This window comes from Lathamus discolor, chromosome 4 (assembly GCF_037157495.1).
Source record: "Lathamus discolor isolate bLatDis1 chromosome 4, bLatDis1.hap1, whole genome shotgun sequence".
Classification (NCBI taxonomy): Eukaryota; Metazoa; Chordata; class Aves; order Psittaciformes; family Psittacidae; genus Lathamus; species Lathamus discolor.
This window is the reverse complement of record NC_088887.1, coordinates 127,851,969-127,874,420: the sequence shown is the minus strand read 5'-3', so window position 1 is coordinate 127,874,420 and position 22,452 is coordinate 127,851,969. Positions and strand designations below refer to the sequence as shown.

The following is a 22,452-nucleotide window of genomic DNA, read 5'->3' as shown; positions in this document are numbered from 1 at the left end:
TCTGGGTACCAGGCGCAGCCAGGCAGATGGTGCTGCATTGCACGATAGTGAGAGCTCGGCTCTGCCATTCCCCACATCTCACCCAGCTCCTGTGGCAGAAAGCTGGATGCTCAGATAGCTTCCCCTGTGGGTGTCTTTCTTAGGACAGCAACAGTCAGAGGGTGGTTAAGGTGCGAAAGTGTGGCTCTTCTGGAAGCACCAGAGCCCTTGGTCCAAGGAGGCTGAGGAAACCACCTTATTCTGCTCTGGAGCTTGTTGCTGTCCCGCGTGTTAAAGCAACTACCATGCATTTTAGAGCACTTTCAGTGTGGTAAGCACAGGGAGGTTGCTCAATAACCATATAGTGCCTACTCCGATCGCTGTAGCAGCTGACAGTTTCAGGTGATTTCAACTTGCAGTGGCAGAGAACATTACCAGGTAAACACCAAGCATGGCATCCCACTCAGAGCTGTTACCCCAGGAATAACGCCCACCATGGAGCCAGAACACAGGTAACCTGAGTACAGGCCTCAGCAACACCCGTGAGGTCACATTTCTGCTCCCACAGCAAAGGGGCTGGAGGAGGGGAACTCCGGGGGCTCCACTTTCCCAAATTGACAGCAGCCTGCCCGGGCACCTGCGGCTCCCAGTGCTCCGCAGTGGAGCAGGGAGGGGGGAGCCTGTTTCGTGGTGCTTCCTCTGGCAGCGCTGCAGGGCTGGGGGGCAACCCCCGGTACGGGGAGTGTGGTGCTTGTTGCCCGTGTGCTTTCAGCTTCCCCTCAGGTGTTCCCTTGGACTGCAGGGCAGGAGGGCTGCGGAGGGTATGTTGGAGGTGCTGCCTCTGCCCCACGGAGGGTGTGGGTCACTGGGCAGGAGAACTGGCGAGGGGCAGCTGGCCAGGGGCTGTTGCAGGTCCTGCCTGTCCTCCCTGCGGTGCAGAGCGGAGGGGCTGGGGGAAGGTCCCACCTCTGCCGGGCTTTTTTCCTTCCCTGGGCCTGCCCTGCTCTGTGCTGCCCCGCAGTGCCCGGTGCCGGGGTGGTTCGGGCGCTGCCCCGCAGTGCCCGGTGCCGGGGTGGTTCGGGTGCTGCCCCGCAGTGCCCGGTGCCGGGGTGGGTCGGGCGCTGCCCCACGCTCGGTGCTGCCCCTCAGTGCCTGGTGCCGGCGTGGTTCGGGTGCAGCCCTGCCCCGGCACCGCTGCTGCAGCCCCCGGCCGGGCCCTCTCCTTGGCGCGGGTGCCGCGTTCCTGCGCGCTCGCTCACGGGAGCCGAGGCCCCCGCGCTGCTGTGGGCGGAGCTGTGGCTGCGGCCTGAACTCCGCTTCACCCGCGCCGGGCCCGGCCGCCTCCCTCCTGGCTCCGGCCCCCAGCTTTGTTCTCGGGCAGGGAGCTCCAGCCCCTGGGCGAGCCGCGGGCAGCGGGGCCGCGGTCAGGAGCTGCGCCGGGCGCTGCCAGGGGCCCGCGGGGGAGGTTTGAATCCTCCGTTGCTCTGGGGGCCGTGGGTTTCGCAGGGCAATGCCGTCCTTGGTCACCGTCCCGAGAGCCCAGGGCTGCTGGGCACAGATCTCTGGGGGCAAGGCAGGGCCACGGTGAAAGGGGGGCGGTTTTCTTCCTGGTTTTGTCTTCAGCATCTTATTGCTCTCTACAGCCACCTGAAAGAAGGTTGTGGTGGGGTGGGCATCGGTCTCTGCTCCCAAGGAACAAGGGATGCTACGAGAGGAAACAGCCTCAAGCTGCACCATGGGAGGTTTAGACATGGGTTAGTGGCGGTGTTGGCAGGGCTGGGCAACAGCTGGACTTGATGATCTGAAAGCTCTTTTCCAGCCCAGTTGATTCTGTAATTCTATGATTTTATTCTGTGATTTGCAGAAAAGATGGAGCAGAGAGCCAGGGCTGTCCCTGCCTGGCTGATCAAGCTGGGTGCAGTGGGATGCTTGGCTGCTCGATCCTTGGCATCTGTGTGAGACTTGGCCTTTCTGCACCCCCTCCAAATGGCCTTTTCCTTTGCTAAGGCAAGTCTGTTCACCTGGGTCATGGATGTGTCCCCAGGGGTGCAAGAAGGAAGGTATCACCTGAGACAAGGCACTCTGATAGTGCAGTGACCCAGGGCAGCACTGTGGACAGAAGCATGATGCAGCTTCCCTACCTCTGTGTCCCCTTAGGGGAGCAGGACAGCACAGGCTGCTCCTTGGTACCCCATGGCTGCCTGGAGCACTGCCTGCAGCCAGTGAGCCCTGGGGGGACCTGTCCTCTTCCAGGAGGGCTGCAGAGGATGTGTGGCTTGTGTGGGAGAAGTGTCACAGGGCTGAGGAGGCAACTGTCAGTCTGCTTTACTATGGCCAGCTTTGGGGCTGTGCACTGGTTGCGGACCATGGAGCAGAGGGCAGCACTGGTTGTGGAGTGGCGATGGGCTGGGTCTGGCTGGTGGTCTCAGTGGTGCCAGCTCTGCTCATGCAGTGCCTTTCCCCCTCCAGGTGACAGCCACAGATGCAGACAGTGGCACATTTGGCTCTCTGTCCTACTCCATTGGTTCTGGCATCGGCAGCATTGTCCCCACGCAGTTCAGCATTGACAAGCACACGGGGCAGCTGTGCACTGTGCAGCCACTGGATCGTGATGAGGGCACGTCTGCCTACGACTTCACCATCACTGCAGTTGATGGGGTGAGTGCTGGAGAGGCCACGGGGATGCAATGCTGCTAACTCAGCACTGTGCAGGGGATGCTGTAGTCCTTGCCTCTGCTCTTTGCACCAGCTCTGATCTGTTCCTTCCACAGGGTGGCCTGAACTCCATGGTGTATGTGAAGGTTTTCCTGGAGGACATAAATGACAACCGGCCGGTGTTTTACCCGCTGGAGTATGCTGCGAGCATCAGCACACAGAGCATGCCAGGCACAGCAGTGCTGCGTGTTACTGCCCACGACAAGGATGAGGGGCTGAACGGAAGAGTGACCTACCGCATTGTCCTGGGAAACTCACCCCCTCTCTTCTCCCTCAACAAGGACACGGGTGAGGGCAAGCTCTGGGGCAGGCAGAGCAGGCAGCAATGGGAGCAGGGGTGAAAGCCAGCCCCAGGGTCACTGCTTGCCCATCTCGGCAGTGCAGGCTGCCACCAGGGTGTGTCTGTTCCTTTCCCTGCCAACAGTGGCTGCCTCTGCTTCTTGGGCCTCTGGCAGCCCCTTCCCAGGCTCAGTCTCTGACCTCTTGTTTCTGCTTCATTCCTCATTTGTCACATCTTCCTTCTTCTACATCATTTCCGGTCCCTGACTCACTGCACCTTTCCTCCTGCATGCTGCTTGCTTTGCCCCATCAGGCTGCATCCTGCTTATTTTCTTCTCCCTGCTCAGTTCCCCCCTGTCCTCTGCTCCATTTACTCTTCTTTCCTATAGTTCTATCCCGTTCAGTCCCACCTTCTGGCTGCATCTGCTCTGCCTTACTTTGGTCATCAAAGCCAGAGCAATTTCTGCTGGAGAGGTGAGTGCATGGGCATGTGGTGCGAGGGGCTATCAGCAGGATGGGAAGGTGTCCTGTGCTCAGCACAGGCATCGGGGTCTCTTCACACTGTCCCCAAGTTCCCAGAATGTGACTGAGATGAGACTGATCTAACAGCCATCCTAATGCAGGGCCACGTCTTTTGTAGGGCCTGTTGAGGATGTTTCTCCAGTTCTATGTCTCCTCAAAGACCTCCCCACAGCCCAGATCCCACCTGCTATGTCATAACCCTCACCTTGTGCCCCACACTGGAAGCCCTATTCCTTCCTTTCCCTCTCCCAGGACCTGCCCTCTGGCTCAATTCCGCCAGCCCTCATCACTGCTTAGCTCAGGGCTAGGCTTCAGAATGAGAAATGAGGATTTGGGGAGGTTTTCCCAGGAGAGTTCCTCTTCTTTACTCCAGTTCTTCTGCGTTGAGCTCCGCACTGTGATGCACATTGTTTGCAGCCCCTTAGGTCTTTCTTTTCAAGCTCATGGTTTGGCCTGTTCCCTTGGTGCCAGGCAACAGGCAGGGGTGCAGGCACAGTGTCCTCTGAACTGCTTTCTTCCCTAGGTGTCATCTCCCTCTCATGGTCCCTGAGTGGTAAAGCCAACACCCTGGTGCAGCTGGTGATCTCTGCACAAGATGGTGGGGGCCTGCAGGCACAGCCGAATGCCCGGGTGAACATCAGCATCGTGGAGGGGACGGTCTCACCCCCTGTCTTTGAGCAAGCTCAGTACTTCTTCACGGTGCCCGAGGACATGCTGCAGGGTGCCAGTGTGGGGGCTGTCCGGGCCCAGAACCCTCCAGGTATGGGCTTGTCCCTCTCGTGCAGTCACGTTCCCTGTCCCTGCATCATCTTGCAGGTCCAGCACCGTACTTCCTCACAGAGTAACCCTGTTGTAGGAGTTCCATGCACACACAGAGGCATGTACACCCCTGTGTGCACCCAGGCGATTGTCACTCAGCTCAGTGCATACTCTCCCACCTGTGCTTACACACACATGCACATGTATCTGTCCATACATGCACATGGTGTTACTGTGCACCTCCCGACCAGAGTCTGCTGCAGACAGCACTGCCCAACCCTGCTGCTGTTTGTAGGGAGTGAGGAGGCAAGATGGGTACTCAAATCACTATTGCTGATTGGTAGGGTCACCCAGTTCCAACCCCCTGCCACGGGCTGGGACACCTTCCACTAGACCAGGTTGCTCCAAGCCCTATCCAACCTGGCCTTGGTCATGCTTGTCCACAGGCCATGTTGATGACATCTTTTATTCCATCTCCTCGGGGGATCCTCATGGCTACTTTTCCATCGACTCTGCCTCCGGGCAGCTCTGCACCAGCCTGCCTCTTGACCATGAGTCCCAGGCAGTCCTCATTCTGGATGTCCAGGCCCGGAGTGGTTCGCCTCCTGCCTATAGCAACACTCGCGTCAAAATCTCTGTGTCAGATGTGAATGACAACGCACCAGTGTTCCCAGCTCCGTCCGACTCCATTCTGCTGCCAGAGGCCACGGAACCTGGGACTACAGTGTATACTCTGCAGGCTGAGGACCGTGACAGTGGTGCCAATGGTCAGGTGAATTTTGAGCTGGTGTCAGGAGGTGATGGCACCTTCAGCGTGGAGCGCTTGTCGGGAGCAGTGCGACTCATGGGGGCCCTGCAGTACGAAGCCAGTGCAACATACAGGCTGGCCATTGTGGCCCGGGACAGTGGCGTGCCCCAGCTCAGCTCCACGTTCACGCTGCTGGTGCATGTGCAAGCTGAGCACGATAATGGGCCCATCTTTGACACACTCACCTACCGCGTGGAGGTGCAGGAAGGTGTCCCTGTGTCCACACGGTTCCTGCAGGTCCGGGCCCTGGCACGTGATGCAGAATCCATGACTCTCACCTACCACCTGCGTGCAGATGGGGATGCTGCCAGCTTTGGCATCATGCCTGAGAGCGGCTGGCTTTATGTCAAAAGTGCTCTGGACCGGGAGACACGGGACCTGTACGTGCTCACAGTGCTGGCCTCGGCAGGAGGCAGCGGTGCTGGGGGGGAAGCCCGAAAAACAGGGACCAGCACTGTACGGATCAGCATCACTGATGAGAATGACAACAGCCCCCGGCTGAGTGAGGAGCGTTACTTCTTCACCATTCCTGAGAACCAGGCTCCTGGCAGCAGTGTGGGAAGGGTGATGGCGAGTGACCGGGATGCTGGGCAGAACAGCCGGCTCACCTACCGCCTGCTCCAGCACGATCCCAACTTCCTGATACACACACAGACAGGTGAGGAAATTCCTGGCTTCCTAGGCTGGGGTGGTGGGGAAGGAGGCCCAGGGCAGGTTCAAAGTGATATAGACCAGGCCAGTGGCCCAACAGAATATTCATCTTCCTACCCCTGTGGTGCTGGGCACCCCAGCAACGTTCCTGAGCACAGGCTTTTCCCTAAAGCAGTTTTGGGGCTGAGCTGTGTCCCTCCTTCTCCCTCACAGGGGAGCTCAGCACCAAGCATAGCCTGGACCGGGAGCAGCAGTCCAGCTACCAGCTCCTGGTGATCGTGCAGGATGGGGGAGCACCACCCCGCAGTGCCACAGGGACTATCTATGTCACTGTGCTGGATGAGAATGACAACGCTCCTGCTTTCCTTCATGTGGCCAGTGGTCAGGAGCTGCCGGTGCAGGTAAGGGCAGCAGGGTGACAGCCTCTGGGTTTGGGGAAGGCAGCTCTGTGGAAGGGAAGGAGGAGAGAAGGGACACCCAGGAGAGTTTCAGAGTGGGAGATAAAGCAGGCACGGGTTGCATACATGCAGCGGGCAGGACACTCTAGTGAGTCTGGTTGAGATGTGGTAAGATGTGCTTGGAAAATAGAGACATCCTTGTGCGCAGAGCAGAAGACTGCAGAGGGCTCTGAAACCAACAGGGCTGACCAGAGGGCAGAAGCTCACAGGGTTTTTCTGAGACGCTGCTGTGGGTCCCAGCTCTGCTTTCCCTCCCGGTACTGTGTGGTGGCAGTGGTCCCCTGTGCATGCTGCAGACCCGTTCTGACCATGCTGCTCAGCAGCAGCGGGTGAGAACTGGCTGCATCTGCTGTGCTGTGGCCCCTGTGCAGTGGCTCATGTGGCAAGGGCTCCGTAGGATGTTGTGACCATGGTGTGGGTGACAGAGGTGGGAGCAGCTCCAGAGCCACATGGTGTATATGGAGGGATGCATGGGTGCTGTGTCTACTGGCTGCTGCCCTTTTGTAGGGACACAGGCATCTGAGGAAAACCCACCAAGTCTTGCAGCTCTCAGCCTGTAAGATTAACAGGGATTTGAGGACTCTGCTGCTGAAGCCCTCCCAAATATCTTGCATTTGCTCAGCCCCGTGGGCACAGGAAAGGAGTGCAGGGGCTAAAAGAAAGATTGCGAACAAGTCCTTGTGTGACCGGGAACAGAGCTGAGGGAGCAGCTGCTGCTGGATTTGCTGCAGCAGATGTGCGGCTGCTGCTAAGTGCGCAACACTTGTGAGTTGCAGGATGGGCAGTAGAGGCCCTGTGCGCATCTCCGCTGCACAGAGCAGGCACGGCCTGCAGCTGGAAGGATGCTCTGCACGTTGCTGCACTCGAGGCAGCGTGCACAAGGCCACTTGCGCTGTGCTGTGCTTAAAACCTCATGGTGACAGCAGCTTCCTCTGTCACCAGTCCTTCCTGAACCTTGTGCCAAAGGCAGGGCAGAGCAGGCAGGACTGTGGTGGCAGATCGCTGGTGGCCATCGGCACAGGACCCTGGGGACACTGCAACTCATCTGGCCTTTCCTGGTCATTCCTTTTCCCTTCCTGTCCTGAATGATTCTTGCAGACGTGCTCAGTGATGTGTTCATACATTCATATCACTGTTCATAGGCAGAGCAGAGGTAGGGTTCTGTGTCAGCACCTCGCTTCAGGCGTTAGCTCTAGGGGTGTCTCCCACTGCAGGATGAGTACGTTGGTAACCCCTAGCAGGACCAGTTGGGTTCACACAGGAACTGCAATAGTAACGGATCCTGCCAGGAAATGATTACAAGGAAAGAGAATGCAGAAGTGCTCTGTTTTCCCAGTGGGGGTGTGTTGCTGGTGGGTGCCTGGTACTGGTGCTGGTGTCCTTGCTGTGCAGCATTGCCATGCATCCTTCAGAAGAGGTGGTCGCTTGCTGATGTTCATGGCCATAAAGGTGAGGGCTCCCTGTGGAGAACTGTAGAGGGATCTCGGTTTACTGTTCAGTTAGGAAAGAAGATGAAATATTAAGTTCACAGTCACTAACTGGAAAGTGATAGACATGGCAAAAAGCAATACGAATGTCACTTACACAGTGGTAGGCTCTGAATTGGCTGCTTAAGTTTAGGGAGAAGACTGGAGCATTGCTGTGAATGCTTTGTGAAAATATCAGCTCTGGCCTCATCTGCAGTCAGAGGCAAATCAGATGCTGAGTTTTATTAGAGAAGGAACAGAGAATGAAAGAAAACATCACTACCCTACATCTCAAAGCCTGCACGTGCTCTCTGCCCAGCTTCCATTCCACTCAATAAGCAGTGCTAGAAAAGGTTCAGAAAAGGATGTTAATGTCATCACCAGTAGATAATAGTTTCCATACAGAAAGAAAAGACTTGAACATTCTTTGGCATGGAAGAACTGCAGGAGTATAAGAGAGGTGAACAGTGAATGGCACAGAGGAAATACTGGGGAAATTACAAGTTGCTTTTTTCACAGGACCTGGGCAGCTTCCTCGAGATTACTAGGCAGCAGGTTTAAACTAAACAAAGGCAGTACTTTTCATGCAGAACATCATTAGATTGTGAAATCATTGCCAAAAGTTGCATGGGTTCAAAACTAGATGAATTCATGGAAAGAAACAAATCCATCAAAGACTGTTGAACAAAAATATGATCTGTGGCTCAGGAAGTGACTTAGCCACAGGCTGCTGGAAGCTGGGAAGGTTTCACAGGAGGATTGTTCCATACATACCCTATTTCTTGCATCTTCTCCATTTACCCACTGCCAGACACAGTCAGAGATACACCAGTGGTTGAGATGGCTTTGTGATCTCTGGATCAGTCTGGTATTTGCAACAGCCTCTTGGCGGGTGGGCATTGACCTGGACAAGCCTGCCTGGTCACGATTTCATTAAGGCTGAGGTTCTTGCAGAGGCATGACCACTCCTATTGCTGTTTATTCCTCTGTTTGTGCATCTGAAATTGCTTTTGTGTGTGGAGCCTGCGTGGATACTGCTCATTGAGCTCCTCTGCTGAGTCACTGCTTTCCTCGGATGGAGTTGGATTCCTCATGGAAGAGGAGTGTGACCACACACACGAAGCAAGAGCCCCTTGTTTCCTGGTTGAGGCTATTAGGAACAGCACTGGGGGGGAGACCCTGCCCCAGCCTGATACAGAGGAGAGCGGGAAGGGACCTCTTAAGCATGGTTCCACTTAGAGGTGTCCACACAGACACTCCTTTTCATAGCCAGTCCAGCTATATTTAGAAGATCTTCTACCTCCACCACTGCTGTGAAATGCTGTTCCAGATTCCTTGATCTGGTAGTCAGAAACCAGCTCCTAATTTCTAGCCTAAACTAATTTCTGACCATTTTGTTCTCATTTGTTCTTGTGCCAATATTGTGTTTTTGCTTTAATAGCTCTTCTCCATCCTTGGAATTTCCCTCCCCTCTCCCCAGTGTTTCCAGAGTGCAGTCACATCACTGCTTGGCCTGGCTAAACAAGTCCAGCTCCTCTGGCCTCCCTGTGCACAACTTGTGCAATAGCATTAACACTTGCTCCTCTCATGAGCTTGCAGCCTCTTTCCTGGGATTCTGCTTGGGTTTCACTTATCTCTTTCACCAGTGTGCCAAGGTGGGAGCACATGGGCATCACCGAGCACAGCTGGGTCTGCAAGGATGATCTGTCCTGTGGGATGTGCTCAGAGGATGGGAATTTCATGTCTTCTGGTGTGGAAGGGACTGCAGGGTCTGTGCCAGGCAGGGAGCCTGCTCTGCCAGTGAGGTGTGGGTAGCTGCTAGGAGTCTGCAGGTCTGCCAGCAGGCATGGGGTGTGCACTGACAGGTGGGGAGGGGCAGTGATGGGAATGTGTCCATTTCCATGGCTATCCAGGAAGGGTGTTTGCATGTAGTGCTGTCACGTATGGTGTCTGTCAGGAAGCTTGGTATCTCACCTCAGAACGTGAGCTTAGCTGAGCGCATGTGTAATTGATGTCTTTGTGGTATCGTGGTGCTCTGGCATAAGGTGGTGGTCTTGAGTGCCACAGCCAGCAGCCAGGAGCACTAACTAGAACCAGGGAGAAGAAGAGAATCACCAGGAGTGCAGGTGTCCCTGCTCAGGAAGAGCTGCACTTCCAGAGATCACAAACCTCCCTGGGCTGGCTGGTAGGAGCTGAGGAAATCAAGACTGTCATGGAGCCCTGGATTTACATAGCTGTAAAGACTTTGGATTTAACGTGGGTGAAAGTGTCCTCCTTCACCCTGCAGCTCACTGCTGCAGCATGCGCCAACACAGCTAAGCTGGTTTTTAAACAGGGCAGAGTGGGAGGAGGGATGGCAAGACAGAAACTCCCTTTGCCAGCTTTGATGCGGACTTCTCTGTGTTGTCCAGCCTCAGGTACAGCCAGGGGGATCTGTGCCATGGATGAGGTGCAGGTCTGGTGTAGGAAAGTGCAGGCCTGTGCCGTGCTCAGGGTTTGGGGAGTATTGTGAATGGTTCCCTGTGCCACTGCTGATCCCTGCGCTGTGCTGCAGGTGCTGGAAGAAAAGCCGTCAGGACTTCTAGTCGCCTCCCTGCAGGCCAAGGATCCCGACGAGGGCGAGAATGGGACCGTCATCTACTCACTGATAGGTATGAGCTGCAGAACTGACGGATGCTGCTCTCTGCCTTGCAGCCATCAGCCCTATGGGCAATGGGTGGGCACACCCCTGTAGGTAATGGGTGAGCACACCACGCTCCCTCCTCCAGCCCAGCCTCTCCCTGCCCTCCTTCCTCTGTGCCTCTCCCCACAGCATTTCACCTTCTTTCTGCAGGAGCCTGGGCAGAGCGTTTCACCCTGCATGTGGCTACCGGGGAGCTGCGCACTGCCACCGTCCTGCGCCGCTCGGACCGGGCTGAGTACCTCTTCACTGTGACAGCCAGCGACCGCGGCGCGGTGCCCCGCAGCACGTCAGCCAGCATTCGCGTTCAGGTAGCCAGCACACAGCTCCTCCTGTCCCTGCACCACCTACCCCTTGCTCGCCCGTTGGAGGACACCATCCAGCAATCCACAGCCTTCTTCCCCACAACTTTCATTCCAGGGCACCCTCTGCCCTTGCTCATCTGTTGATCCAGCCCTAAAATTGTGGAGAACCTGGGATGGGAAGGGATGGGTCTGGCTACCAGTGTGCGTGATGTCATTTGCAAAGCAGTCAGCAGCATTGATAGCAGAATCATGGAATCTAGAATGGTTTGGGTTGGAAAGGACCTTAAGGTCATCTAGTTCCAACCTCCCTACCATGGGCAGGGACACCTCACGCTAAACCGTGTCACCCAAGACTCCATCCAACCTGGCCTTGAACACTGCCAGGGATGGAGCATTCACAGCTTCCTTGGGCAACCCATTCCAGTGCCTCACCACCCTCACAGTAAAGAACTTCTTCCTCATATATAACCTAAACTTCCCCTGTTTGAGTTTGAGCCCATTACACCTTGTCCTGGTAAGCATGTATGTCTTATCCAGACTTGGACAGTTTACGCTATCCTAGATACGTTGTGACAGAGAAGTCCTTAGAGATCCCTGCATAAAGACATTATAATTCTTCCAAGCATCTACTGAAAACAGTGTTCCTGACATGCAAGGTGTTCTTCACATCATTATCACTTTGGCACTCACTGTCATTGGCCCAGAAAGCCAAGTCCTTTGCCTGTTGTTAGTAATGAGCTCCCTTTTGCAGCGGACTCTGGTTTCCCCCCAGTCAAAGCACAGTACACCATTTCACATCTCCAGTCTCTGTTCTTGCAGTTCCCAAGGCTGTTTTGATCAACTTGTCTGACAGAAGTGCCCTCTAACATCGTCAACAAGCTCGTAACATTCTCAGCTTTCTTTTGCCCTTGTACCTATCTGCAGGAAGTGTCAGCCCCAAGAGCCATCTCTGCAAAGGTCTGCTAATCACACTCCTTGAGCCAGACAGTCTTCTATTCTGTTACACAGCCACATTGATCCTTTGCTTCTTTTCAATTTAATGAGGTGTCTCCCATGTGCTACTGCATCAGAGCCCAGCTAACACCCAGGCCAGTTCGACACACTGCATCTTCTTTGCTTCAGGGGGGGAAGCATGGTGTTAGCCTGGCACATCTGCCCTCAGCCGTTCCACATACGTTTTATACCATTTCCTCTTTATGCCATGTCTGCAACTGTTCTTGTCATTGAAGTTGTTCTACAGTGTCCTGGGTTCAGCAGTAGCAGTCATTTTTCTCTTTCTTAGTAGCTGGTGCAGTGCTGTGCTTTTGACTTTCAGCCTGGGAACAGCGCTGATAACACCGATGGTTTTAGTTGTTGCTCAGTAATGTTTACTCTGACCAAGGACTTTATGGGTCTCATGCTCTGCCAGGGAGGAGGGGAAGCCATGAGGAAGCAGAGACAGGACACCTGACCCAAACTAGCCAAAGAGGTATTCCATACCACAGCACGTCATGCCCAGTATAGAAACTGGGGGCAGTTACCCGGAAGGGCCAGATCACTGCTCGGGTCAGGCTGGGTATTGGGTCAGCGGGTGGTGAGTGGTTGTATTTTCTTCCCTTGTTATTTCCCTTATCATTATTATTATTGGTGGTAGCAGCAGTGGTTTGTGTTATACCTTAGTTACTGGGCTGTCCTTATCTCAACCCGTGGGAGTTACATTCTTTCGATTCTCCTCCCCATCGCTCTGGGAGCGGGGTGGGGAGGAGGCGGTGGGGGAGTGAGCAAGCGGCTGAGTGGCTGAGTTGCCAATTGGGCTTAAACCACGAAATACAGCCTTCAAAGTGCTGATGTCAGTCTGCCAGGCTAGTGTCCCTGCAGTGCTGGCTTCCATCACTGCCATGTAGCAATTCACTTGGCAGTGGCTAGTTTTGATACCACCCTGGCTGATGGTATTGCTGTGTTCTCTTTTTCTCCAACTCCTTGACAAAGAATCATATAATCCCAGACTGGTTTGTGTTGAAGGGACCCTAAAGCTCATCCAGTCCTAACCCCTGCCACAGGCAGGGACCCCTTCCACTGGAGCAGCTTGCTCCAAGCCCCTGTGTCCAGCCTGGCCTTGAGCACTGCCAGGGATGAGAAAGCCACAGCTTCTCTGAGCACCCTGTGCCAGCGCCTCAGCACCCTCACAGAGAAGAGCTTCTGCCTAAGAGCTCAGCTCAGTCTCCCCTCGGGCAGGTTCAAGCCATTCCCCCTGGCCTGTCCCTACAGGCCCTTGTCCCAAGCCCCTCTCCAGCTTTCCTGCAGCCCCTTTAGGCACTGGAGCTGCTCTCAGGTCTCCCATTCAGGAGCCTTCTCTTCTCCAGTCTGACCCAGCCCAGCTCTCTCAGCCTGGCTCCAGAGGAGAGCTGCTTCAGCCCTCACAGCAGCTCTGTGGGCTCCTCTGGACTCGCTCAAGCAGGCCCACATGAGTGCACTTCGATACATTTTCTCTTCAGATAAAACTATGGCTTTTCATGTCTCTCCCATCCACAAGTGCACCTCATCCCCAGATTAACTTAAGTATCTTTAATAAAAGTAGTTTTAGTATTTATATATCTTCAGGTCATGCTGTGTCATGTTTCTTCTCTTTACCTCTCCAGTGGATGAGTGTTACCTCTCTTCTTGCCCACTCTTGCTTATCTTTTGCAGAATTGTTTCTGCTGTTGTCTGTTGCCTTTGCAGTATCTAACACAAACACAGACTCACAGTATAGGTGAGGTGGGAAGGCTCCTCTGGAGAACATCTTATCCACACCCCTGCTGAAGCAGGGCTACCCAGAGTCAGTTGCTCAGGCCCATGTCCAGGCAGCTTTTGAGTGTCTCCAGGGATGGAGGGTCCACCACCTCCCTGGGCAACCTGTGCCAGAGCTCTGTCACCTGCACAGAGAAACATTTCTTTATATTCAGAGGGAACCTCCTGTGCTTAAGCTTGTGCCTGTTGCCTCTGATCCTGGCACTGGGCACCACTGGGAAGAATCTGGCTCCATCCTCTTTGCACTTTCCTTTCAGGTATTGATACACTTTGATGGGATCCCCCTGAGGCTCCTCTGCCTGGTCAGCAGTTCTGTCTGCACCCACCCGAGCTCCCAAGGCGATGCTCGGCTTCCACCCTGTCAAACCCATGCTTATACTCAGTATGTTTTTCAGGCTGTTGTTCATCTGTTAGGCCACAGGACCCTGCCCCCTGATTCCTGCTCTGTGCAGGCCCCTCCTCCCCCTCTCCACTGCCTCCCTGATAGGAACCCCAGCACACAGCACCCTCACTGCTGCCTCTTCTCACAGGTACTGCCGTCCTCCCGGGTGCTGCCGCGGCCTGATACCACTGTGCTGACCCTGCATCCTCTTGAGGGGGTCAAGCCGGGCTCTGTGATCGGCTCAGTGGCACCCCCAGATGCCCCTGCGCGAGGACAGCTGACCTACACGCTGGTAGGAGGTGGTGGGGATGGCACCTTTGTGGTTGACAGTGTGACAGGGGAGATTTACGCTGCCCGGGAGCTGGACTACGAAGCTGGGGCACGGCACATGCTTCAGGTGAGCGCCGAGGACACTCAGCATGGATACCCCTCCAGCCGGCTGGTGCTGGTCCAGATCCACGTGCAGGACTGCAATGACCAGGCACCCACCTTCCCTGAAGACCCCATCACCATTGTGGTGCCTGAAAACACCCAGGCTGGCTCGTCCATCTTCACCTTCCAGGCACTGGATAGAGACGGGGTGGGTCCCAACAGTCAAGTGAGGTATGCGTTGCTACACCAGGAGCCACCTGGGGCTCCCTTTCAGCTCGACAGCCGCTCGGGGCTGCTCACCCTCAGCCAGAGCCTTGACCGGGAGGCTGCTGCCTCCTTCCTTTTGGTGGTGGAGGCCACGGACCAGGCTCGCAACATCAGCCAGCGCCGCTCGGCAGCTGTCACTGCCCGCGTGTTTGTGACCGATGAGAATGACAACGCACCCGTGTTCCTCTCGCCTGCTGCTGTCAGCATCATGGAGGACCAGCCCACGGGGTTTGTGGCACTGCATGTGGTGGCCCAGGACAAGGATCTGGGGGAGAACGGGCGTGTGAGCTACTCACTGAGAGCAGGCAACAGTGATGGGCGCTTCCACCTGAACCCCAGCACAGGTGAGGGCCCAGGAGGATGCAGCATGGGCAGCAGGGACGCTGGGAACACAGGATGAGGAACATGCAGGGATACACGCATCTTGGGGATGAGCATGGTGCACAGGACGAGGGCGAGGGCTGGGGAACCTGGAGGGGGGAGACTGGTGGGGTGTGGAGGGCCCTAAGCATTGCATCTGGTTGGCATGATACTGCTGTCCCTCTTAAATTGTAGATTCATAGAATAGTTTGGGTTGGAATGGATGTTAAGACCATCTAGTTCCAACTCCCCTGCCACAGGCAGGGACGCCTTATAGAATCATAGAATCATAGAATAGTTAGGGTTGGAAAGGACCTTAAGATCATCAAGTTCCAACCCCCCTGCCATGGGCAGGGACACCTCACACTAAACCGTGTCACCCAAGGCTCTGGACAACCTGGCCTTGAACACTGCCAGGGATAGAGCATCCATAGCTTCCCTGGGCAACCCATTCCAGTGCCTCAGCACCCTTATAGTAAAGAACTTCCTCCTTATAGCCAATCTAAAATTCTCCTGTTTAAGTTTTAATCCGTTACCCCTTGTCCTATCACTACAGTCGCTAATGAAGGGCCTTCCATTAGACCAGGTTGCTCGAAGCCCCGTTCAACCTGACCTTGAACACTGCCAGGGGTGGAGCATTCACAATCCCCTTGGGCAACCTGTGCCAGTGTCTCCCCACCCTCACAGGGAAGAACTTCTTCCTTATATCCAGCCTATATCTTCCCTTTTTCAGTTTAAACCCATTATCCCTTGTCCGATCACTACAGTCCTTGATGAAGAGTACCTCTCCAGCATCCTTGTAGGCCCCCTTCAGATAATGGAAACTGCTCTGAGGTCTCCACGCAGCTTCTCTTCTCCAGGCTCAACAGCCCCAGTGTTCTCAGCCTGTCTTCATATGGGAGGTGCTCAAGCCCCTGATCATCCTCATGGCCTCCTACTGACTTGCTCCAACTTATGTCTTTCTTATGCTAGGGACACCAGAACTGTATGCAGTACTCCAAGTAGGGTCTCCCCAGAGCACAGTAGAAGGGGAGAATCCCATCCCATGAGTTGGTGCTCATGCTCTGGGGGTGCAGCCCAGCACACTGCGGGGTTATGGACTCACTCACACACTGAAGCCAGGTCATGGGGAGCTTCTCACTCAACACCCCCAGGTCCTCGAGACCTGACTGTCCCTGGCTCGCCCCAGTGCCAGCAGTCCTGCGGTAGCACTGCCCTGGGAGCTGTGGTGCTGCGTGGTCCCAGCTCACCCCTCTCCCTGTGTCTGCAGGTGCGCTCTCCATCGTGCGGGCTCTGAACCGGGAGGAGGTGGTGCAGCACAACCTGACTGTGGTGGCCATGGACCACGGCTTCCCACGCCGCTCCGCCACACAGCTGCTGGCCGTGCTGGTGCTGGATGTCAACGACGAGGCTCCCACTTTTGAGAAACCCGAATATGAAGCTCACATCATGGAGAACTTGCCGGCTGGCAGCCCCGTACTGCAGGTGCTGGCCACGGACCGGGACCTGGGTGAGGATCCAGGGCAAGGATGGGCTGCCCAGTTCTGTCAGGGGCCCTTGTGGAGATGCAGCACCTAGGACCGGGTGCACTCTGCTCTCTCACACCTGGTTTGGAGAGCCTCGCTGACCACGGCAGGGATGGATCATCTCCTGGCCTGCAGATGAGTAATGGGCTGGATCCTGAGAGAAGCTGAAAATGAGAATAGGGACTGTGATTCCCTCTGCTCCCCAGAACAGTGGCCTTTGTTCCTTGGGGGTTTCTTGGCCTATTGTCCCTTCCACAAGCTGGACTGGGCTGAGACTTCCCACCACCACACTTCTCTGTTCCAGCTTTACCTGCCAGGGGTGAGGTCATTTCCCTTAGCCTATGTGATGCCTGGGTGGGAAGCATGGGAGGAGGCAGGTTCAGAGCTGCAGCCAAATGAGGGGCTTCTGGGGTTGCTGCTGGGCTGCTGAAACCATGTTTTTCCATGCAGGTGCCAACGGGCAGGTGTCCTATGGGGGTCTCTCTGGGGGCCCCTTCTCCATCAACCCACAGACAGGGCTCATCACCACCACACACACCCTGGACCGCGAGGAGCAGGAGCAACATGTGCTGATGGGTAGGGCTGTGCTGGGGCACAAGGAGTGCACCAGACATAGGGTAGGGAGCACAGGGGTTTACATGGGTGCTCCCCCCTGCTGGGGGAGGGCAGAACATGAGCATGATGGGGGTTTTTGGGGCACACAGGGTGGTTTGAACATGCAGGAATGCTCATGATCCTGTGCCTGGCTGCCCCTGGGGTTGTGTGGACATGCACATGAAAGCCTTGATAGCAGCTGCTCATCAGCAGCGCAGCCTGCAGTGCTCTTGCTATGTTCCTGCAGTCTATGCTCGGGATGGTGGCCTGCCCCCCAACCTCTCCAAGGCAACTGTGCGGATAACAGTAGGGGACGAGAATGACCACGCACCACACCTTGAAAGTAAGTCCTGCTCCGTGGAGGTCCCAGAGAACCAGAGCCGTGTGGCGCTCTACACCCTGCGGGCCACCGACCCCGATGGAGGCGAGAACGGGCGCCTGGAGTACCGCCTGGCAGGTGAGGCCACCAGAGCAATGCGGCTCCTCTTGGCAGCTGCCCCAGCTTGCCTGCGTCACCCATGGCGCTTCCTGTTCCACTTCAGTTCTCTCCTACTCCAGACCACATGTAGCTGCTGCCACTTCTCAACCCTCCAGTTTCTCTGCCCTGAGTAAAAAGCCCCCCAGGATCTGGACAGGCTGCACTTCCTTATTACCCAGGCTCTTTTCTGGTTCCCCAAGCTTGGACTAGTTCCGTACCTCCCTTGGCTGCTCTGACCTGTTGAATTTAGAGGTTGCTGAGTGCTGAGTAGAGATCATTCTCTGTGTTATCTGGGGCTCCCTGTTGGCAGAAGCTCTGGCCTGTAAGCTGCTGGAGCCAGTTCTTAAAGTGACACAGAGCTGGACCAAGGATGTTCAATCCCACTGGGGCCGTACAGAGAAGAATTCACTGTACCTTCCCTGCCAGGCCACACTGGGATGTACTTTTTGCTGTCCTCTCTGGGCAGCACAGGGCAGGTGCTTCCTTGTACTAGTTATCATAGAATAACTATGGTTTGTGTTGAAAGGGACCTTAAAGCTCATCCGGTTCCAATCCCCTGTCACAGGCAAGGGGTACCTTCCACTAGACCAGGTTATAGTATTGTTATTCCCTCTCTTTTTCAGGTGGAGACCCTGAGCAGGATTTCAGCCTAGACCCAGTCTCTGGTGTCCTCTCCACTGCACATGCTCTTGACCGGGAGCAAGTTGCTTCCTACAGACTCACAGTGGTGGTGCAAGACCACGGCACCCCCCCACGCAGTGCCACCATGTCTGTGCACGTGAAGGTGCTGGACCTCAATGACAACACTCCTGGCTTCACTCAAGCTGCCTACATGGTGGAGGTGCCAGAGGACCTGCCTGTCGGTGCGCTGGTGCTGCAGCTGGTGGCTCATGACCCAGATGAGGGCACAAATGGGCAGGTCTCCTACTACCTGGGCAACGAATCTCTTGGCATGTTCCAGGTTGAGCCGCAGAGTGGGCGCATCAGCAGCACCCAGGCACTGGACCGGGAGCACCAGCCCAGCTACAGCTTCCTGGCCAAGGCTGTGGACTCAGCACCATGGGAGCCAAAGAGCACAGCCGTGCGTGTCACCATCACTGTGCAAGATGTCAATGACCATGCCCCTGCCTTCCTGCACAGCCCACTCACTGTCAACTTGTCCCGCCACACACCACTCAAGCAGGTCGTGGCCACCATGAGGGCAGAGGACAGGGATGCGGGTGCTAATGCCTCCATCCTGTACCGGCTTGCCACCCCCAACTCTGCCTTCGCCATCAACTCCTACACTGGGGATATCCAACTGCTGCAGCCCCTGGGCTCGCTCAGCCAGCGCCAGCGGACGCTTTTCATCCTGGCCACAGACCTGGGGCAGCCGGCACTCTCCTCAACTGGGGTGGTGGTGATCCATGTGCAGGAAGAGCCCTTCCGCGGGCTGCGCTTTCCCCGGAGCACCAGTGACGTGGCTCTGCCGGAAAATGCTGCCCCAGGTATCACCTGGGCAGTGTCCAGCAAGTGCTGGGGTGAAATAGGGCAGGACAGGAGGGGAGGTGGGTGCTGGGCTGCAGTGCTGTGGGAAGCTCAAAACAGGGAGCACTGCCTGGTCTTGGGGAGCCCCATTATGCTTTGGGTAGACCCAAGGAATGTGGGGTCTGACCGGTGCCCAGGCTGTTCAGGGTGGTAGTTCCTGTGGGATTGCTTGGGAGGGTCAGAGCACTGCTGGCAGTCACACATGTTCTGTTACTTCTGGAAGGGCCCCAGGGGTCACAGTGGGACCATGGAGGTGACCATGGGCAGGCCCACGAGTTTTGGCTCCCAGCCCAAAGTTGCATCCTCAGTGTCCTCAGGCAGAGCTCTGTTCCTGTGGGACAGCACGTGCTGGCCTCACCCCTCCCTGACCCGCTGTCCACTGAGGCCCTGAGGCTCTGCTGCCCCTTCTCACAGTGTCACTCTTCCACAGGCACTGCTGTGGCGAGCATCCAGGCCGTGCACATGGGGGGCTCATCCGGACACATCACCTACAGTATTGTCAGCGGCAATGAGAAGAAGGCTTTCCTCATCCAGCCCAGCTCAGGTATGGCAACAAGACTACCAGGGCAAGTGGCAAGTGGACAAGTGGGAGGCAACCTGTGCCCAGAGTCCCCATAAAGGGCACAGGAACACAGGCCATGGCTCTGTACCAGTAAATAGTGTTTGTTAGTGTTTGGACATGTGCTAAACACTGTTAACCTGTCATTGTCCAGAGACTGTTAGCACAGGCTGTTAGTAGCTGGAGAACATACATAAGTGCCTGCTGTGGACAAGAGCAGGGAATGTCACAGGAACATCCTCAACCCCATACTGTGGCATCTCAGGTTTTGCTGCTTCTGTCCCAGGCAGGAACAGCCCTTCGGAAGGCAGAAGGCTGCTGACTGTTTTCTTTGTATTTTCTGGCATCTCGTGCAGTTTGTCTGTAAGGATTTGGCCTAGACCAATAGCTGCAGTAAGACAACTTTAGCTTGGAGCTTGTGCAGCAGCATGGGGCTTGACATGGAGCAGCTCTTTTTGAAACAGGCCATACCTCAGATGGTGTCTCCATAGTGAGAGGGCTGTTGCATGCTGCAATGTAAGCACAAGCTGCCTGTGCAGGGTCTATCACCCAGGGCAGATCACTGTGGCTAGCAAGAAGGCTGTTGGTTTGGAGAGGGCTCAGAAGAGCTCAGTGTGCTGCTTCTGTCTGAGAATAGCTGGGTGAGGAGAGGGATAGACTGGGTGCAAGGGAATGAAAGAATGAAAGAGAAGAAGGGGGGTGAATATGCTGATGCATCTCTCACCCCCTCTTCACCTGCCCCATTCTGCTGTCTCCTGCTCCCAGGTGCCATCTCAGTCCAGGACTCCAGCAGCCTGGATTTTGAGGCCAGCCCCCGGCTGCGCCTGGTGGTCCAGGCAGAGACAGCAGCTTCCTTCGGCTTCATGGCCATAAACCTGAACCTGCAAGATGTGAATGACAACTTGCCACGCTTCCAGCTGCAGAACTATGTGGCATTCATCTGGGAGTCACAGAGCTATGACTTGCCCGTCATCCAGGTATCCCTGGGGACACACACACATGGACATCGGCCCCTGGCCTGCCTCTGTGCTGTGTGAGGGGGTGCGCCATGGGCCTGGGGCTGGTGCCTATGGAGAGGTCCAGCCTTTGGAGGGCTGTGGCTTGCAGGGCTCCACAACCATGCTGCCGAACCTCTCCTGTGGCTTTGCAGGTCCTGGCAGATGATTTGGATCAGGGAGCAAATGGGCAGGTGACTTATGCCATCAACCAGTCCCTGCCAATGACAGGCTTGTATCACATCGACCCTCAGACTGGCACCATCACTACTGCTGCCATCCTGGACAGGGAGATCTGGTCTCAGACCCGGTGAGTGGAGCCAGACTAACTTGTGCCAGAAGTGTGAGGGGCATTGCTGTGGAGCAGCATCCTCAGAGATGCTGGCACCAAGCAGCGATTGATGCTCTGCTCAGTCCTGTCTGTTCAATAGTTTAGCCCAACAGCAGGAATTTAGGCTTAGTGTTAACATGGGGAGCACATGGTATTGAAGGCATGACAGATGGCCATCAGATGATCCAGAGCTCTGTTCAGCTTGGCTCTGCAAAGCTGAGAAGATTGTGAAGGGGGGGTAGTGGTCTCTTCAGTGGCTGCATCCATCCCCTTTCCTGCCTGCTTAATCCAGGCCTCATATGCTCAGTTCCCTTCCCACTCCCCTACATTGCACCCTTCTGCCCTGCCACCGTGCTCCAGGGGCTCTGCATTGCCCTGACCCCTCTTGCAAGTCCTGCAGTCAATGCAGGTCCTTTGGGCCCCTCACCATGTGCACACACTCCAGACATCAGCCAGTCTAGCCATGCGTATGTAAGGTAATGGCAAGCACACACACGATGAATTTAATTCTTCCCCTACTCTGTAGACATTCATGGTTCAGATGCAAGGAACAGCTTCTGCCACTCCCCAAGGCTATGTTCTCCCCCCCAGTATGCATGCTCCAGTGGCTGCATGTCTCTCTGCCCAGGCATGGGGAGACCTAGGGCATTCGTTCCATTCCCATACCCATCACCATTCCACAGAGAGGCTCCATGCATTCCCCAACACCCGGGAATGCTCCAGATGCCTCCCTGCCTGTACCCCACAGCATGGTCTGCCTGCATCCTCTCTCACAAAGGTCTCTGACTCCTGCTGGGGGTGCATCCCCTCCCTCCCCTTGCCAAAGCCTCCAGCCATGCATCTTCTGTCCCTTGTGCCTGGGCCAGGGCTGGGCGTGAATCCACTGCCCACCACATGCTCTGAAGGCTTGTGCCCACATTCAGAGGTTGTTTGTGTGTTCACAAACCCACTGCCCTCCAAACACACACCTCAAACGTGTTTCCATCCACTGCCCTGCCCTCTACTCATGCACACATCCAGTGCCCCGCACATGCTTTCCAGATGCTCTGCACTTATTTGTTGCCCCAGACACTCCAAATGCTGTGCACAGTTCCCCTGCCACATACACACCCTTCAGCCTGTGCTTACATGAAGGAATCCCCCCAACATGTTCCAGATGCAGTGCATAAATGCATTGCCCCCTCACACACATGCCACATGCCTGTGAACCGTGTGCTGTGCCTTTGTGCTTACCCACAGTTTGGTGGTAACAGCCATGGACAGAGGGACCCCGCCGCTGGTGGGCTCAGCCACGCTGACTGTGGTGGTGATGGACGTCAATGACAACAGCCCCACCATCCCATTTCCCTGGGAGGTGCGGGTCCCAGAGAGTAAGTGCAGCTCAGCCCCATGAGGTAACGTGGCACTTATGGCACAGGGTGAGGTATGATGCACACCGGAGGGTCGGGAAGAAGCCCCCAGGGTAACCTGTCCCTGCTCTTGCCAGGGCTGGCTCACGCTGCCCCACAGGCAGAGCTCCCCCAAAGTCCCTTGGCACTGCCCCGTATACCTGGGAGCAGTACTGCCCTGATGCTGCAGATGTGTCCCAAGGGAACCAGTCGAATTCCCAGCTCATCCCTGGCCTTGGCCAGCACTGCAGGAGCTGTGGCTGCACACACCTCCCCTGCCTG

At 55.9% G+C, this 22,452-nt stretch overlaps 1 protein-coding gene across 1 annotated transcript in view; it reads left to right on the top strand.

Moving 5' to 3' along the window:
* The window catches only part of DCHS1 (dachsous cadherin-related 1), a 51,614-nt gene that overhangs the window by 21,395 nt on the left and 7,767 nt on the right, over positions 1–22,452 (top strand). Inside the window, exons 3-18 of the mRNA XM_065679034.1 lie at positions 2,449–2,637; positions 2,751–2,982; positions 4,019–4,255; positions 4,701–5,720; positions 5,927–6,114; positions 10,192–10,288; positions 10,471–10,628; positions 13,922–14,756; positions 16,043–16,282; positions 16,749–16,874; positions 17,140–17,349; positions 17,994–18,857; positions 19,328–19,441; positions 20,222–20,433; positions 20,607–20,761; positions 22,022–22,152. Coding sequence (XP_065535106.1) covers positions 2,449–2,637; positions 2,751–2,982; positions 4,019–4,255; positions 4,701–5,720; positions 5,927–6,114; positions 10,192–10,288; positions 10,471–10,628; positions 13,922–14,756; positions 16,043–16,282; positions 16,749–16,874; positions 17,140–17,349; positions 17,994–18,857; positions 19,328–19,441; positions 20,222–20,433; positions 20,607–20,761; positions 22,022–22,152 — 5,008 coding nt within the window. The remainder of the gene's footprint in view (positions 1–2,448; positions 2,638–2,750; positions 2,983–4,018; positions 4,256–4,700; positions 5,721–5,926; positions 6,115–10,191; positions 10,289–10,470; positions 10,629–13,921; positions 14,757–16,042; positions 16,283–16,748; positions 16,875–17,139; positions 17,350–17,993; positions 18,858–19,327; positions 19,442–20,221; positions 20,434–20,606; positions 20,762–22,021; positions 22,153–22,452) is intronic.